This window comes from Carettochelys insculpta, chromosome 11, assembly GCF_033958435.1.
Source record: "Carettochelys insculpta isolate YL-2023 chromosome 11, ASM3395843v1, whole genome shotgun sequence".
Lineage (NCBI taxonomy): Eukaryota > Metazoa > Chordata > Testudines > Carettochelyidae > Carettochelys > Carettochelys insculpta.
This window is the reverse complement of record NC_134147.1, coordinates 3,665,641-3,683,667: the sequence shown is the minus strand read 5'-3', so window position 1 is coordinate 3,683,667 and position 18,027 is coordinate 3,665,641. Positions and strand designations below refer to the sequence as shown.

The window sequence follows — 18,027 nt, the reverse complement described above, 5'->3', positions numbered from 1 at the left end:
TTCAGGCCAGGACGTTAACTGGCATAACTGAGGGCACACGAGGTTTTTAGTGGTCAAAGGGACGGATGCAATTTTGTCTAGTACAAGTCATGTGAATTGGCAGAGCTCTGCTTCACGAGAGGGGCTGGAACCTTCCGCTAGAAGAGTTCTCAGACGCAAGCTGGTTGCACAGCTTGCTGGGAACACACACAAGAGCGTCGCATTTCCGGGACAGGGCAGAGGACATACTGCGCCACAGTCATTCCACACATTGGCTGTGTCTACACATGCCCCAAACTTCGAAATGGCCATGCAAATGGCCATTTCGAAGTTTACTAATGAAGCGCTGAAATGCATATTCAGCGCTTCATTAGCATGCGGGCAGCAGCCGCGCTTCGAAATTGACGCTCCTTGCCACCGCGCCGCACGTCCAGACGGGTCTCCTTTTCGAAAGGACGCCGCCTACTTCGAAGTCCCCTTATTCCCATGAGCTCATGGGAATAAGGGGACTTCGAAGTAGGCGGCATCCTTTCGAAAAGGAGACCCGTCTGGACGCGCCGCACAGCGGCAAGGAGCGTCAATTTCGAAGCGCGGCTGCCGCCCGCATGCTAATGAAGCGCTGAATATGCATTTCAGCGCTTCATTAGTAAACTTCGAAATGGCCATTTGCATGGCCATTTCGAAGTTTGGGGCACGTGTAGACACAGCCATTGTGTCAAGACAAGCACAACAGTCACATGCTAGAGCAGAAGTGAGCAGCCTTTTCAAGGTGGAGTGCACAAATCTGACCTGTATGTTACGGTCCAAGTGTTGGTGATACTTTTAAAGTCACTAACAGTCCTGCTTACCACAACTGGATTAATAAATGAAGATGCAGAGTTTAGCATTTAGCTGGTGGTTGGTAGCATTAGCTGTTCTTTTGTTAATCCACAGGCGGCCTGGCTTTGAGCAAGCTCCCAGCTCCATGGGGGAGGAGGGTCAGGGCTGAGTACCTGCCTTGCATGCCGATGAAAATCAGCTCCTGGGCCACTCTTGGCACCCGGGCTGGGAGTTGCTGATCCCTATGGCAGAGCCTACACTGACATGCAGCCTCTTCCTAAGTGACTCATTCATTACATGGCAAACTGGCTACCAGAATCTACATTCTTATTTATTGATCGGTTGCCTTTTCAGGCAGTGCACTGCTGGGACCTCATTAGTGAGGAAAGTCAATAACTCATCATACTTACAGTGTCATTTGTAGCACCTCCCACAACACACTTCACAGTGAATTAGCTGCACACTCATGAGAGGTGATCTGCAGAGGTTTTCTAAACAATTCAGCGTTTGCCCTTTTAGCTTTGTGACACAGAATGAAGATAAAGCATTTGCCGAATTGTCCCCCAGAACCACCACTTGCTTTCAAACAGTCTCCCGCAGTTGTGCTGCAGGGGAGTATGAGGTGTCAGATGCGTACCAGCAGTTCTCAGACCCTAGCCGAGGTGAGGACATTCCTGAATCTTTAACAGAGATCATCATTCTCTTAAGTGTTTGTTGAATGTTCTAGTTAACTAGGCATTAAAGGCAGTTTTAAAGAGTTACCAGAACTCGCTTCTCCCCTCAGTTCCATTTTCTTATGGCTTCCCTTACATTTGACAGGCTCTCCAGAGCAAGCAAATGCTCACGAAAAAGGAGACAAACTTTTTAGGTTTTTTTTTTTTTTTTTTTTTTTAAAAAGGCAGCTAAGGGCACAAGCCTATTTCTAACCCCCTTTGTACTCATTTTCAATATGGGTAGGAAAATGTGTTGGCAAAAGTTAGCCAAAGAAATGTTTTAATTCTGAACTATCCAGTATCACAAGCTCACTGCTCTCAATTTTTTCTTTGGTTTAAAAAGGAAATCTCTCTTCATTATTAAGTATTTTCAAAATTTAAGTCCTACACAAACTTGGAAGCCTTTATTTATTTATTTATTTTTCCTTTTAAATGAAGTCTGTTTTTCCAAACCAGAAGGGAGAATAAATTCAGCCTTCTGCCTAGAGCTAGGTTAGCTCTAGAACCAGCTGGGGCAACAAAGCAGCACACTCAAAGACCATGCTGGGTTATTCTCTGTGTAACTGCAGAAAGTGAAAGTACATCAGCCAAATGGAAGAGGTTTAAAGCAGCAAGGAAACAAATGGCTTCCCATTTCCATGAGGGTATAAACAAAGCTGAGGAAGGAAGAGACGTTAGGTAGTGGTCTGAGTCCCTGTGGAGAACAGGATTTGTGGGTATACATGTAAAAATCCTTCACGCAAACTGCAAACCCAGCTTTTAATTTCTCTCAAGTGCATATGGATATAAAGATGAAGAGGATTCGCCAATTACACCTAACAAAAGAGTGGTTCCCTCAGGCCCTGGCTGGTATCTGCCAGTGAAGCATACCAGGAGACAAAGCTGATTAGGGTGGAGGCCCCGTCCCTTTCCCACTGGACGGGAAGGGAAATTCTACAGAGGGAAAATTTTAAACTCCTCCCACCCGTGACCACCAGGTTAGAAATATACTTACTATCGCCAAGAATCAGCTCAACTTCCTCATCTGCATCAGAGTCCTCATCTTCACCTTCCTCCCCTTCTTCCAGCAGGTTGGCAAGCTCCTCGTCATCCGAGGGAGAGAAATCATTGTCTCCATCCTCACCTGCATTCTCATTGTTCTCATCCTCCTCTAGATCGGCCTCCAGTAACTGGTCAGTGTCGAGTTCATCAAGATCATCTGTATCATCATCATCCTCATCATCATCCTCTTCCTCTTGTTCTTCCTCCTCCTGCAGTGACAGCAGAAGAGCTCATTAAGACATGCCAAAGTACCCAAGGACTCTACTGGGGGAAATGCACACCTTCCCCAACTAAAGGTCACTCAACATTATTTGTAAACGCTTCCTTCTTCACCTTTCAATCAAGCCACCTTGTACAAATAGATGTTTCTTGGCAACTGGACCGAGATCATTAATTCATGACAAAAAGACCTGTCAGTAATTGGTATTGGTCACTGTTGACCACGAGATTTGAGGACCATCAAAAAATCTCTATTATTCCATAAATTAAGCCCTTTCTAGCTCAAATGCCATTTCTGGTAGAACCATGGTTTTGTGAGTGGGACATGGAGGATGGCAATGCTCAGTGGTCGTTTCACACAACTAAAACTGCCAGCTGCACCAGCAAGTCTCCACACATCAGTCCCCTTTTAGTACAGGGCTGAACCACTCTAGAGTGGCGCTCTGTGGTCCAGCAACATCCGTGGTCTGGCACGATTACAGTTAGCTGGAGGACTACTTATGGGTTTGGCCAAGTTTCCTGTGACCCCATAAAGTTTGCTTCCAGCCACCAGTCCTGGCTCTCAGTGTTCTGTTCTGTTTTTTGGCTCTAAATTTTCCCCTAAGTGTCTTGTAAGAGCCCAGCCAGCAGCAGAAGTGTTGGTAATGTGCTAGAGACAATATTTGACCTCTTGTGGTTCAGGTAATTCTCTGTTTCAGCTACGGTCAGGTCCATAGGGTGCTAGACTACAGAAGTTCAACCTGTATTCTTACGCAGATGCAAACCCGCCCCGCCCCACCCCTCTATTCAAATGGAATATTTTCATATGGCAGGAAAAGTACCTCTGAAACCCAAGGGCAGGCTCACATGCCCTTGGGCATATGGGGGAGACAGCTGAAGAACAGCTGATAAATCCATCAGAGACTAAGGAACCCAACTCTGCCTCTTGCTGCGGCACTCACAGATTTTGGACTGTGGCATTTTCAGAGTTATGCTAAGGGAAGAGATCTGTGCTCCCCCATAGCATACTTGTTTTAATTGTATAAGACACGTCATTACAAACTGCGCAACAAATAAAAGCACAAGGTAAAGGCTCTCCAAAAGCATGTGCCTCCCAGCATAAAGGCTCACTGAGCTCACTGCCCACAGCTGGCAATACAGGAATAGCAACAAGCCCTGACATTCTATCTGTCCAGTGAGCAGTATTATTTTTAGATTCACACAAGGCCTCAAAATCAGTCTCTCTCACACTGGTAGGATTTATATAATGTAAAATGGGATGGATAAAAGTAGACTTTATAATAAAAATAACTAGAATTTTTAAATTCAGACTTTAAGTAAACCACATTTTTCTTTTCCAAAATAAAACCTGTTTGAAATGACAACCCTAAAGTTGTCATAAAGCCCTACAGTTTATTATAAACTATTCAATAGTTTACGTTAAGTAGAAAAAACAGTCTGCTACATCAATAAGATCTCTTCAAGTTTCAATGAGGTAAGAGCTGCTGCTTTAATAAGTATGTATAGAACTGTAGTGGAAGGGGATATCTAATTTTTGAGGTCAACTCAAGTTTTATAAATATGTCACAGAGTCTTGTGCTGTATAATCGTCAGTCTTTACAACTGACTGAATGCAAGTAGTGGCATGTTTCCCGAAGTACTTTCAGTTTGCTGTGCAGAATTAAACTTTCAGTTTCATAGCTGACAGGGAGGTGGGCACTTTCTTTTGAAATTGATTCGGGCTAGGTCAAAGTTGAGAAGCCAGTTGAGACCTGAAAAATTAGGGAAGCTTGTTTTACTGTTCAAATCTATGAACAAAAACCAAAGTAGCAAAAGGCTAAATGTAGTGCCTTGCATGTTAAGATGAGCTCTACTACTTCCAAAAAACAGGTCAGATTTTCAGAGGTCTTTTAGGCACCTAAAGATGCATGATGGTTCTCTAAAACACCTAACTTCTACTGATTTCAATTCCAGTTATTTTCAATGGCAGTTCGGCATCTAGTGTGCTTAAGCATTTTTGAAACTCCCACTAGAAATCTACGTGCACTTTTATGCAACCAAAATACTTTTGAAAATCTGACCCATGGTGATGAGAAACCATCATTCTATTCACTAATCTAATCCCTTATTTCAATAAATCAATTTTAAAAAAAACAAATTTATTACAGCATATTTTGCTTTTGTATGCTCAATATATTTAAGGTTGTTTTATTAAACAGTTTTAAAATGCTGGTTTTTAGGCATTTTTAATTGAACTCCAATTTCCATCCAAATACTGCTTGACACAAAATGTAATAGGGAAGAAGTCCAGTAAATAAAATCACTCAACCTTTTCTAGCAGTGGGGAAAAAAAAGTCAAAAATTCAGAGTATGCGGAACTCTAGTATTGCTTCCACGCATAGAGATATATTATTTATCTTAGTGGTAAAATTATAAAGAATCAAATTTGATGGAAATACCACATTTAATTGCAAACCAACAGATTTTAATGCTTATACCAGCTAACGAGAAGAATGAACATTTAAGAAACTAAAGAATGTGTACAAAACATGATTAAAATCAATTGTTGAAATCAAGGTTTCCTGCTTGCTGATTTTAAAATCAGAGTGGACTTTATTTTAACACATCACAACAAAACTGTCTCAGCTATGACGGGATCTCTCTAATCCCAGTAATTCAGATTCACTTCTGCAGTCTTCCATTCAGACTGAAGTCTGAGGAAACTTACACTCTACCATGAAAGTCAACAAACTCAGGTTGTGATAGACGAATGGAGGAACAAACCCCAAAGCCAAGAGGCCTGCACGGGAGAATATCCTGCATCCAGATTTTTAGGGAAGCTAGCAGATACTAAACTATCTGACCGCAGATGCAGTATTGCAGTTCTGTTGAGGAGGGAGATAAAATTTCAAGATTACACAGTGCAGAAGAGTTCTGTTGGTCTGATAAGATATATAATCTCTGCAGCTTGCCCACCTGCAAGCAGATGTCTCATACTGTGATCTATCCTTGCCAGCATCCACAGGAGGAAACGTTTTGAGACCCAATCCATAGGGAGGTATTAGACTTCTGAGAAGGGAGGCAAGTCATAAAAAGGCTGGATAGGTGGAGACTCTCTCATCTAGGTGGACCAAGTGAAAGTTTCCTGTCTGATACAACAAAGGAGAGGGCCTCAAGTAACAGACCCAAACCATACACTGCTTTAGGATGAAAATTTGTAAAGGTATTCAGGGGTTGCTGCCCTCAGTGATGAGATTTAAGTTGTTAAATGCTTCACTTCCAAAAGGAACTTAGGCTGTTAAGAACCTAAATATCATGGACAGGCAATGGGCTTTTGGCTCCTGTGTGTGCCTAGCTCCCTTTTGAAAATGAGGTTTAGGCATTGCAATAGTGACTGCCCCAATGCCCAACTGCCTATTAAAATCCACACCTTGAAGGTCCAAAAGCAGCACTCTGAACTACTCCCAGCAGCAGCGTCTGTCGACAGCACGTGAACGTTTAGCATCAAGACTGCGTCCACTTCTAAAAGCATCTAAGTGACTTCACTGCACAAATGCCATTGACTTTCAATGGGACTTGTGCTCAATCACACGTATGCCTTTGAAAATCCTACTTCAAATGAGTTGTCAAAGTTCACACAGATCTCTCTTGCTCCATAAATCTAAATAAAAACACCATAGTGACTGGTAGGAATATAGCCAGAATCATAAGACCCAGGTCACAAGACAACACAGCAGTAAGTTAAAGGACACTTATTGTTCCCTGCTAGTTTAACATCAAGCAACATAAAATACAACAGGTCCCATCAGGGTAGCCTAGAGTAGCTCCTCACGATGGATACCACCTTCAGCTCCATCATTTTTATCTTTTATTTACAAAAAGCAAGTCTGTAGCCCTTATGGGTGTAAAGAACCACCTTTAAAATGCACCCAAAGGGTAAAAAGACTGCCCAAGTCCTCAGCCAGACAGGAGAGCTCTAAAGGCAAGATTACCATTCTCATTCACCACAGTTGGGGGCTGACACTGAAGCCTAATGACAACTTAAACATGAATATTGTTTCTTTTTCCTGTACAATTTCATCAGCAGTGAACTGAAATCCTCCTACTTTTTGTTAACTTATCTGACCCGTGAAAACAAGTTGCAGAATTAGGTGAACCAAAGGGGAATACTCTTATTCCCGCAGTTTACAAGTTCCCAACATTCAATGATTCAAAACGTATTCCTTAGTCACTAGAACAAGCAAGCGAGATGGAGACAGAAAAGCCGGCTACCCCACTATTGCATAGGATGCTATGTACAACCTCAGCATATGTGTTTCATTAAACAAAAGCCTTACGTTTCACGCAACGTATTCCAGATACTGCCACTGGTATGATGGGGAATACTTGTGTTGTTCACATCTGCTCTGTGGATGACTCAGGGTTGTGTAGTGCACAAGGCTATTGTCTCTAGAACAGCATTTCCCAATTTTATTGGGCCACAGAACCCTTTTAAACTTGGAAGAATTTTGTGGAACCCCTAATAGTCTGATATGTGGCTTAACCACTCTCAGCCCTAACCCTGCCCCCCCACCCCTAGTATTAATCTGCCTTAGCCCCAAACTGCCCCCCCCCGCCTAACCCCACTTGAACAAACTCCAGCCAAGTTAGCGCCTCCTGTTACATCACCCAACATGGCTAAGACATGCTCATTCGTATCTTAGCGACCGCTGTTCCTCCGACTCTAGTCCCAAGGGCCTGATTTCATTGGCCGTCCTATGGCAATGTGAGAGGCCAGTCACAGCCAATGAAAGGCAAGGATGACGACGGAACTGCAGGACCCGTCTGACTCCCCTTTCAGATAGCTGTTGGCTCCCCTTGCCCCGCCCCCACTATGGGCATGCTGGCTACTTTGCAAATGAGGGGCTCCCGGCCCTGCCGCTGCTGAAATAATGGAACTAAATTCACTTGGTTTAATGGCCAGACCCCTCCTGCCACCCTGCCAGCTGTTAAACTCATAAAAAATTTGGTTCTGCTGTTTCAGCAGCAGCAGGGCAGGGAGCCGCACAGTAATCAGCAACTGCAGAGCCCCGAGCCGCAAATAACTCCTTAGAGCCACATGCAGCTTCGGAGCCACAGGTTGCCAACCTCGGGTCATTTTCTCATAGAACCCCAGGGTTTCACAGACCACCACTTGGGAAACAGTCTCACACAGCCATCTTACTGTTCTCTCTCCCTCCAAATTGCTCCTGTGGAAAAGCAAGCTCACTTTCAGCAATGCAAACCGTTCCAGAAGGTCAGTATTTTACTGGCATCTGCCCCTTTTCCCCCGATACCAAAGGGCTTTGTTTTCCCAGCTCGTCCAAAGGGCTTATCAAATTATTACTAATTACTTTGTAATTACCCATATTACTAAGTTACCTCACTTGACAGCCAAGATATGCATTAAATTCTGACATCTTGTCTCTCTGCTGCCAAAGCACCTATATTGCCCGTAAGATACTGGCTCAAGGAGACGACATCCGGCTTTCAGCTTTCAGCTTCTGGAGCTGTGTGTTACCTGATCTCTTCTCCATTTTGTTAGCCTCCCTAAACATTACACAGCAGCAAATGCTTCGTGTTAGCAATAGGCCGTTCTCCAGGCATTTTCAGAAACTTCAGCAACAAGTGGCTACACCAGCTTTCACTTTTACTGCTAGTTTGGTGTTGGAGTTTCTTTGTGAACAAAACGACGAGAGTCACGTAAATACACAGAACTCTGGCCACACGTATAAGTACAAGTAACAAGCAAGCATTCTTACCATAGGCTTCTAGGCAGATGGAGAGGACATGGACAGACGTAATACAGGGAGCACAGCAAACACAGCATACAAAATGTCACAGATGCAAAAATGAAGAGATAAAACAGTTATTCTCTTATTCTGTGAGAGCATCCTTAGCCAATTTAACAATAACCACAGCCAAATAAATAAAGGAGGTCCCAAGTTAATCTTTTTAACAAGACAGCTAGCTAAGACCTCAGAAATATCAGTCCAGTTTTAGAGACTGCTGTGCTGTTGTGGCTCAGCATCTAAAGATTAATACCCTTCGCTTCACACACGAAATGTGTTTGATGACACACAGTCATATAGTTTGTCTACTTTTTTTGTGTACCACAAATGTTTTGGTCCCACCCTGCACCCCCAGAAGAGTTAATCCAGACTGGGAGCAGCTCTGAACCTAACTCCCCTCTTCTCTACCCTCCAGCCTGTGATGCTGGTATGTGAGGGGAGTGAGGTTTCAGGGGCCACATCAGTAGGGGTTTTGCGGGTGGCTTTGTTTGTTTGCTTGCTTCTCATTTGTGTGTGGTCCGCGCCCCGCCCCCCCATTTTTCTGTGGGTCAGGGCCCCTCCCCAACTGAAACAAGGTTGCCCACCCCTACTCTAAGGGAATCAATTTCTCCTTATACGGTAAAGCAAAATGCAGATGGAAACCGGGCAGGCTGCGTATCAGAACGCCCCTACCCAGGAGTGCTGCCGCTCTCCGGACTATCATATCATTACCTCCCCCTTAGGGCACATGTGCATCCTAAGGTTAAATGTGGACATATAGGGTGAAGTTCAATGCCCTTTCCAAACTGCCTTGCTATTCTGAAGCATTTGCACACAGCAGAAAAAGTGTCTGGAACAACAGATTTCCACCCGGTCCTGAAAAAAATCACTGTCCTCAGTGAGAACCCATATGAGCCCCCACGTGGCAGTCACTGTGCATGTTACTGCCACTGGTAAAGGGGTAACAATGTGCCAATTCTATCCACAGACAAGTTTTGCTGGGGAGCCCAGCAGAACTACCGGGGTCCAGCAATAGATGTGGCTGCACCCCTCAAATCGCTGTACAGAAAACCCTCAAAATACGCAACTTCATGTTGCGCGTAACTCGGTTTAATGCGAGTTAAGCACAGCTTGAAGCTGCCCTGCTCCTGTCAGCCTGCCTAGCTGTCGGCACCTGCGGGCAGCTAGGCAAGCTAAGAGCCCCTTCTCCCTGCCTTCCCCCAGTGGCACCGCTAGCAGGCTGACAGCCATGCTGCTGGGGGAAGACAGGGAGAAGCAGCTAGGAAACTGACCAGCCCTGGTGGGCTGGTCAGTTTCTTGGGTCCCCACAAGTGGTGGGTGGGCAGGAACCAGGCTGCCCCCAAGTTCCCCACTACTCAGAGCCAGGAAACTGACTAGCCCTGGTGGGCTGGTCAGCTTCCCGGCTCCTGCAAGTCCAGTGGAGCCAAGAACCAGACTAGCATGAAAATTTGAATTACACAGGGGTTGCAGGAATGCAACCCTCGCAACTCGAGGGTTCACTAGACTCTGCTAAAACACTTTCCTCTCCTCACACCATCCCCAATTAGAGCTCTGCCCATGACTTGTGCAGAGCCCTGCAGCAGGACTGGGTCCACTGCCTGAACAGCAGAAACAGTTGGGAGGAGAAGGAACTGTGGGGTGGGAGCAGGATTAAAAATAGTCAGGCACAGGGCTCTTCTCTCAATTATCACTCATCTGTTCTTAAATATGTCCATCCCTCTGGAACCTAGATTCTAGTACAGCAGCAGTTTTACTTTCCCATCATAAAGAGAAGCATGTTCTCCTATTTCTACATTCCTAGTTCTTTGGCTGTACCAGAGGACTGCTATCTTCTGACCTTACAGCATAGTTCAGAGTTGGATGCTTGCAATCCATACCAAACACTAACAGGAATTCTTTGTTGCCATGAAAAGACGACGTAAAGGTGTGCATGTTTCCAAAAAAAACTATCCATTTTACAGGTTGCCCATCCAGAAACAAACAGGTTTTAATCAAAGCCCTCCAACTGCTAGCCTCATGGCTGAAGTCTGGTGTAAAACAGCCCTGCTAAAAATATAAGATCACAATGTGTCAGTTCAAGGCCTCTACTCAGCAAAGCTCTCTCCAAGCAACTATTGGTCTGTAATCAAATTCATCCGGAGCCGGAGTTCAGATTAAACTTTATCTTGCACGATTATAAAATCCTATTGTAACAAGATGAGATCCATTAATTCCCTCCAAAAGTGAGGGCACTCAGAACTGGCAAGTTCTTAAAACTGTTGACAATTTGGAAGGACTTTTTTCAGCAAGGATCATCATGAAAACTACAGGCCTCGCTCTTGGTTTAGCATAGGATTCTTGCTTTAGATAGAGGGGAAAGAGTGCTAAATAAACATACAATATAACTGAAATCACAGGGGGCAGAATGCGAATTGATAGTGGAAAAAATAATGCTATGAAACCAACACAAGCACTGAAAATCCAGCAGCTACAATTCCAGGTAGTGCAGGAGAGGCATTTCATTGAGGGACCCAATCTGTAAACCTAAAGCAAGTCTTGACAGAAGTTTGCAACAGACATTTTTCTATCACCCTGCAAAATGTGAATTTTTTTCAAAAACTACTTCAACAAACCAACAGGATTTCAAGTTCTCACAGAACAAACTCTTGTGACTACGGTGTACAAACAGATTTCCCCTGAAAGTTTAAATTGAGTAGTCTACATTTTTCTATTGCAATTAATGAAAAACAGTGAGAAAGGCAGATATTTGCTAGTAGGGCTGCAAGCTACGGACTGATGTTCCTTGTCCCTGGGCCTAAACTTCCAATCAAGAGTATATGGAAAGACTACAGAATTTAGGGAATAGTCATTAAATATATCAACAGTATTGACAAACACAAGAGAGCTTTCCCGCAATCTACAACACAATGGGAAATTCCTGTATTCTATAGAGAGAGAAAAGAAAAGCAGACCATGCTTGTTAATATTAGAGAAGCTGGCCAAGTTTAGGTGGTGATGGCAGTGAGAGGATATACATGTAGGGGATTTTTTAACACCAACCAGAGGTGCACAGATGTCTTATGCTTAATATAAAAATTAAGAAGACAGAAGACAAACAGCGTTCCTCATTTGCCTGAGCTAGACATCACAAAAAGAATGATTCTTCCCCCAGGTATGTTTTCTTAGATCCACACAAACAGGATCTCCAGGAGTTGAATAAAAATATTCACTAAAGTCATGAGGAAGTTGTCCACACTAAATCCAAAGTCAAATTATACACAGCCTTGCTCCCACCAAGAGACGATTCTATTAGACACATGCTGGTGTGGAAGGGTGACCTAGGGTATGTCTACATTTGGGAATAAAGCTGAATTTGCTGAAGTCGAATTTTTAACACTAGATTTTATAAAGTTGAGGCTAAGTGTCCCGACCAACTAAGATGATGTAGCTTGCCCCCACAAGGGTGCCTGAGTCACAGTACACTCTGGACACCTATCCCACAGCATCCATCCCATCCCCTGCTCCCCCCCGCCCCCCCCCCCAGGTTGCACTTTAAGATTTTGTGCTGGTGTCTGTAGGGTGAAAAAATGTTTCTGGATTTCTGATATCACCACCCCAAAATGCACTTTCCTCACCTCCTCTTTTGTTCGGGGGTGGGGGTGGGGGTGGGGGGGGCATTTTTGCGCACTTTCGTCTTGACCACCAACCACCATTACAGACACTAACATGGATCCCAAAACACCTCAAAGTTTACTGCGGTATTTTGTGCTCAGGTCGCACTCTGCGATGCAGCATCTTCTGAACATAATGCCCATGCAGCAAGCGCTTGTTATTGCTGGGGCTGTCGAGGAACATGAATCTCTGGAGAGAACAACCGTGGAGTCTGACAGCACTGGGAGTCACTGTACAGGGTACAGAGCAGGTTCTGGAGCTGCAAGACCAGCACAGACTGCGGGGAGAAAGCATCACATCGTTTTGCAGTCATAGGATAACCAGCTGCAAAACTTCGGCATGAGTTAGGCCACTTTCATGGAACGCTGTGAAGTGTTATCTCCCGCCCTGAAGCGCGGTAACACCAGAATGAGACCTGCTTTGACAGTTGAGAAGCGCATGTCAATGACTCTTTGGAAGTTTCCAGTGCCAGACAGCTACTGGTCCGTGGGAAATCAATTTGGAGAGGGCAAATCTATGGTGGAGGCTGTTGTCAGACAGGCAGCCAAAGTGATCAACATGCTTCTTTTGCAGAAGACAGTGACTCTGGTGAATGTGCAGAAGATAGGGAATCCCATGGCAGCAAATCCATTCACTAACTGCCATAGATGGAATGCACATCTCCATCCTGGCATTTCTTTGTATTTTATGTTTTTCTTCGTGGTTTTTCTTTGGCCTGTCTTTTACGGCTTTAGTCCCTGCTGCCTAACTTTAGGATTTTCACTGAACAGGCATGACAACTGGTATAGCGAAAACTATCCAGGCGTGGCTGGCTATGTAGTGATTTGTGCCCAGGTGAAATGCACTATATAGTCCCGGGTGCCTTCGGTCACAAGCTACAATATAGTGCAGCTAACCTGTAGAGTCTCACCATTTCGGAAGGGGTGGGTCCTGATAAACAAGTTGAAGTAATGGATAACAGTAACTGTACACGTGATAATTTCAAATAAATAAATTTAGTTTTAAAATTTAAGTGGTCGACTGTTCAGAAACACCTGCTCCTCCACCATTGGTGGTGGAATGAAAATTTCATAGCTTCAGCGGCTTTTCCTATGCACCCATTGCATGCTCTATGCCCGAGTTCATTTTTCAGGCAGTGCACACTATATAGTGAAAGTCACCCGACTTTAGTTGTCTGACTCAGGTGAAAGCCATTACATTTAGTGTATGTTGCCTGGGCAAGGAGCACTATATAGTTATTGCTACCTGTTTAGTGCCTCCTACACCCCCAACCATGCTGTTTCCTCGCTCGTTATGAAACCACCCATAAACCACAAGACAATCACCACCCACCAAACCCCAAAGCATGTTAACCACTAAACAAAAAGTTTTCCAACATGTAACGTTTTTATTTAGGGGGCACTAAGGAAGTGTGTGTGTGTGGGGGGGGTAATAGGGGAAAAAATAAGCACATGATGAGACAAAGGTTAGCCTGCTGGTGGGTGTTGAAGTTTTGGGGCTATGAAGCAGAGTTCTCCGTGGCTTCCTGCCGTCGTTCTGGGTCTCTGACAAGAGGAGGGTGCTGAACGCATCGAGGGATGAGGTATGGGGGGATTGATTGAAGTGGGATACTTAGCCAGGGTCAGGGGACTGGGCTGACTGGGTTGAGGGAGGTTTAAAGCGATGGTGGCTGGAGTGGCCTGGGGATGCTGTGCCTCTAAAAGGGGAAGATAATGTGTATGGATGGGGGGCATGTAATGGGGCATTTGAGTCAGGGGGTGAGGAGAGGAGTCGTGCATGGATCGCTGACTTTACCCGTGGGGTAGTTAATTCCATCTGCCTGCCCAGAATGGATCTGCCTGACTGTGATGCTGCCATAATGAATTCATTAACTCCGTCTGCTTGGCTGTAAAGGATACTGATTGATTCATGTATTTGTTCTTGTGCCTCCCTCATCTGCTTCCTCTAGTCACAAATTTTAGTTTTTTCTTTTGCAACTGCTTGTTCTCCAATGCTCTTCTTCTTCCTCTACACTGTAGGCAGACAGCTATCCGCCGAACCGCACACTTTGTCGTTTTCCAGGCTCTTTCTCTGACAAAACAAATTGAGAAATATTCAACAACAGTAGCAACATTTTGTATCTTCATTCAGAACAACGACCACAGTGACAGAAATGAAGACTGCCTGACTCTATGGAAGAACATGTTGCAAGTGCAAGGTCACTCGTTACTTTTAAGAGAGAGGAATGCATGATTCCAATCAGAACGCTCTGAGCTCCTCCAAGAAAGAGGTTTATGGTCAACACGACGGTAAGCTCTCCTCGGTTCATGGGAAAAACACTTTCTAAAGGAATGCGGGGCAGGGCGGGGTGGAGTGGCACAGCATGTCCCAGGGACACTGGGCCATGGGGAAGTGAGCCTATGCTGCTTAAAGCAGTACCTGGATTGTAAATTCTGAAGTGTGCGCTGTACGAGTTAAAAAAAATCATTAAACGTCGCTGGGGGTGTGCATGTGAACCAGCAGAGGGTCCGATCACCTGCTAGCCCTGAAGCGAGGGGCGTGTGAGAGGGCTGCTGTGTGTGATCAAACGCACGCCCTGGATTTTAAAGTGGCTGCACCAGGAAATGCATGAGTTTGCTCTGCACTGGGTAGGATGCCAGGCAAAGAAATCATTAGAGACTCACAAAACTTCCCATGCATTCTAGGTGGCCAAACGAGACATCGGCCTGAGTACACCAAGAAAAGGGGGTAAGAAAAGATCACAATCTATCCTGCAACCATGTGGGAAAATCTGCAAGAATGCTCCGTGGTGCCATGATTCCAGACCACTTACCGGTGGCTTGGCGCGCTAAGGTGTCTTACTGTGCAAGCAGGAAGAAGTCAGCTCTCCCCAAAAATCGTGATGAAAATCCACGAGTGCCTGTGTATGAGCTTCAGTGTTTTGCCCAAGCAGGATCAGTGCTCCATCCCCAGGCACATTAACAGGCTGTTCTAAGGGAAAGGGGCACAGTCCCTCCACAACTTGGCTGCAAAAAACACTATTATCAGTAGAAAAAAAGCCTACTTACCAGAAGTGGCCTCTCCAGGTTCTGGGTTGGCCTCTGAAGCCGCCTCCTGAGTTAAGGAGACAGGATCTACTAGCTCCACCTTGATGAAAAGCTCCTGTTTTTCAGGGCCTAATTATAAACTGGACTGCGCCCCGCTGTCAGCCACCACTTCCTCAGCAGCACGTGCTTAAGCATTCTTCCCCAGCCCGCAGGTGTCGATGTCACTTTTGGGGGAAGAGGTTGCATCTATGGCCAGCATAGCCTGCAGCTCAGAGTATCGGCATTTCTGGGGAGATGCCCCAGACCGACCGTGGGCTGTCTTGTATTTCTGGTGCAGCTCCTGAACCTTCACGCAGCACTGGTGCGTGTCCCTGTTGTGACCTTTCTTGACCATGCCTTGTGACATTTTTGCATAAATATCAGCATCCTTTTGCTGGATTTGAGCTGGCTCACAATGGTTTCTTCACCCCACTCTGTAACGAGATCCTAGATCTCCCCATGCTGGGGTCCTTTTGCGATCCTGGAAACTCCTGGCTATAAAGGTGTGCCAGGTGAGCTGCAGAGATGTGATCCACGTGCCTGGTCACCATGCTGGCCAGAGAGGAAAGGAAATGTAATCAAAATTCCCAGACTGATGACCACCGCTTCCTGTCACCCCCTTCCGGCTCACCGGGGCAGCAGCTGGGGTGGGGTGATGACCAGAAAGAACACCTCGAGAGGTAGTGTGGGACAGTTTCCAGGGCTAATAAAATCAATTTTAATGGTTAATCTACACTGTTTTAGCTTCAGCAACGAAGGGTCTTGTGGCACCTTATAGACTAAGGGAAAAGTTTTGAGCCTGAGCTTTCGTGAGCACAGACTCACTTCATCAGTGATCTGATGAAGTGAGTCTGTGCTCACGAAAGCTCAGGCTCAAAACTTTTCCCTTAGTCTATAAGGTGCCACAAGACCCTTCGTTGCTGTTACAGATCCAGACTAACACGGCTACCCCTCTGATACTGTTTTAGCTTGACATTGCAAATTCGATTGTTCAAATAACTTTGTTTGGAAGTCAGCGGTACTGAACACGGCATTACAGCCGCTTAGGATTGACTTACTGAGTGCTAGGATGTAGATGGAGAGTTTTTAAAAATTGACCATAGAGCCTTAAGTTTGACTTTATCTCCTAGTGTAGACCAGGTCTAAGAGAAAACAGCCTTTCAGACCTAATGATTTAAAATCCGCATTTCAAGAACAACCTAGGAACAGTAAGACTACTGAGCTTTGTGACCTGCCCTTCAAGAGTTCAACTTCTATGAACATAACAGTTTCAGTATGGCGATATTCCAAAAAACTTATGGAAGTGTGGTAGGAAACCCCGAATATCACATGCAACAACACTCAGAAGTACAGTAGTCCCTTGAGGTACACAAGGGTTATGCTCCACGCACCCTCACATAACTTGAATTTCATGTAAGTCGGGGAGAGAGAAGTGGGGGGGTTTCTCCAGCGGAATGCATGTTCTGCAGCTGGGGAAGCAGCAGGAGCACGTGGTGTTCCTTGTGAAAGGTAAGTCCTGGGGTTAGGGGGGCCAGCTGGGGAGGGATAAGCCTGGTGGTGGGTTGGGGCCATGGACAGGACTTTGGCTTCTCAGTGCATTCTCTGCCGTCCGTATCAGATCTCCCACAGCTCCTGCTTTGCCTCTCATTACAAGAGAGAGTAATGAATGAATTGAGTAACTGGCCAGGAAAGGAGGAGGCAGGAGCCTTAGCAGGCCAGCAGCCAGAAGGTGTTCAGAGGTCCACTTTACCATTACTTGTGCAGTCAAAACCTCAGGGAGTGGGGAAGCCTGAAGTAGCAACAGCAGGGCAAGGTAAGAAAATGTCCACAGCAAAAAAAAAAGAGTGAGAAACTGGATCATCAATATACTTCACGAATTGGCCTGCCACCTGCCCCTAGAGCTCTATTTGCCTATAGCTTGAGTATGTAAAACTTATGTAAATAGATTGCCAGGGTTTCTGATGGGCTGCCATTATGCTGAACTTAGCATTTAGTGTTTCAGTGTAACGGCCAAAGACAGTCCCTAAGGCTAGAATTTTCACAAGAGCACCAGGCACAACGCTTTAATAGCATTTCGGAGGGATGAGAGTGCCTAGTTTCCTTGGGCACGTTTGAAACTCCCAGCTTGAGAGAGAAAAGAAAGGAGCGTAAGTGTGCCAGGCAAAATGTACCTGGCTCCCCCAAATTTGAGAAAAATAGACTTTACAATGGAGGCCATTACATAAAAAAAAAGTTAAAGCCACCTACTGGTTAGATATGGAATGGACCTCATCTGTATGTTTAGCTTCAAAACATACATTGTAAAGGTGTAAAAAAATTAAAAGCCTGCAACCTTACCATTGCTTTAAACAGCCATCAAAACCCCCTTTCTTTCTTCTCCTAATGTAATAACTCCCAGGCAACATATCTCAACAGTGCCATACCAAAAGATTCACCCAAGCTGAATCTAAATTCAAAATTGGGGAAAAACTGGGCTAAATTGGGCTTGACATTCTGAACCATGTGTTTCAGCTAGGACAAGAAGGCTTTCAAGAGGCTTAATCTGAAATCTAGCATCAGAAGCACAGGTAGAAACCCACCAGATGGAGCAGCATTTTAACTTCAAATATTTTATAACAAAGACACTCAAGGACTTACATCAGTGGCCCTATGTGTAAGAGAGCTAATCCATCTTGCTCACTAGATTTGAGAGTAGCTTAAGCACCAGCAAGTCAGTATGATTTTACCTTCCCCCAACCCTCGCAATCAAAT

General features: G+C 45.1%; 1 protein-coding gene across 1 annotated transcript in view; it reads right to left on the bottom strand.

Annotated features, from left to right (window-relative positions):
- The window catches only part of DCAF1 (DDB1 and CUL4 associated factor 1), an 85,480-nt gene that overhangs the window by 1,130 nt on the left and 66,323 nt on the right, over positions 1 to 18,027 (bottom strand). Inside the window, exon 23 of the mRNA XM_075005347.1 lies at positions 2,506 to 2,761. Coding sequence (XP_074861448.1) covers positions 2,506 to 2,761 — 256 coding nt within the window. The remainder of the gene's footprint in view (positions 1 to 2,505; positions 2,762 to 18,027) is intronic.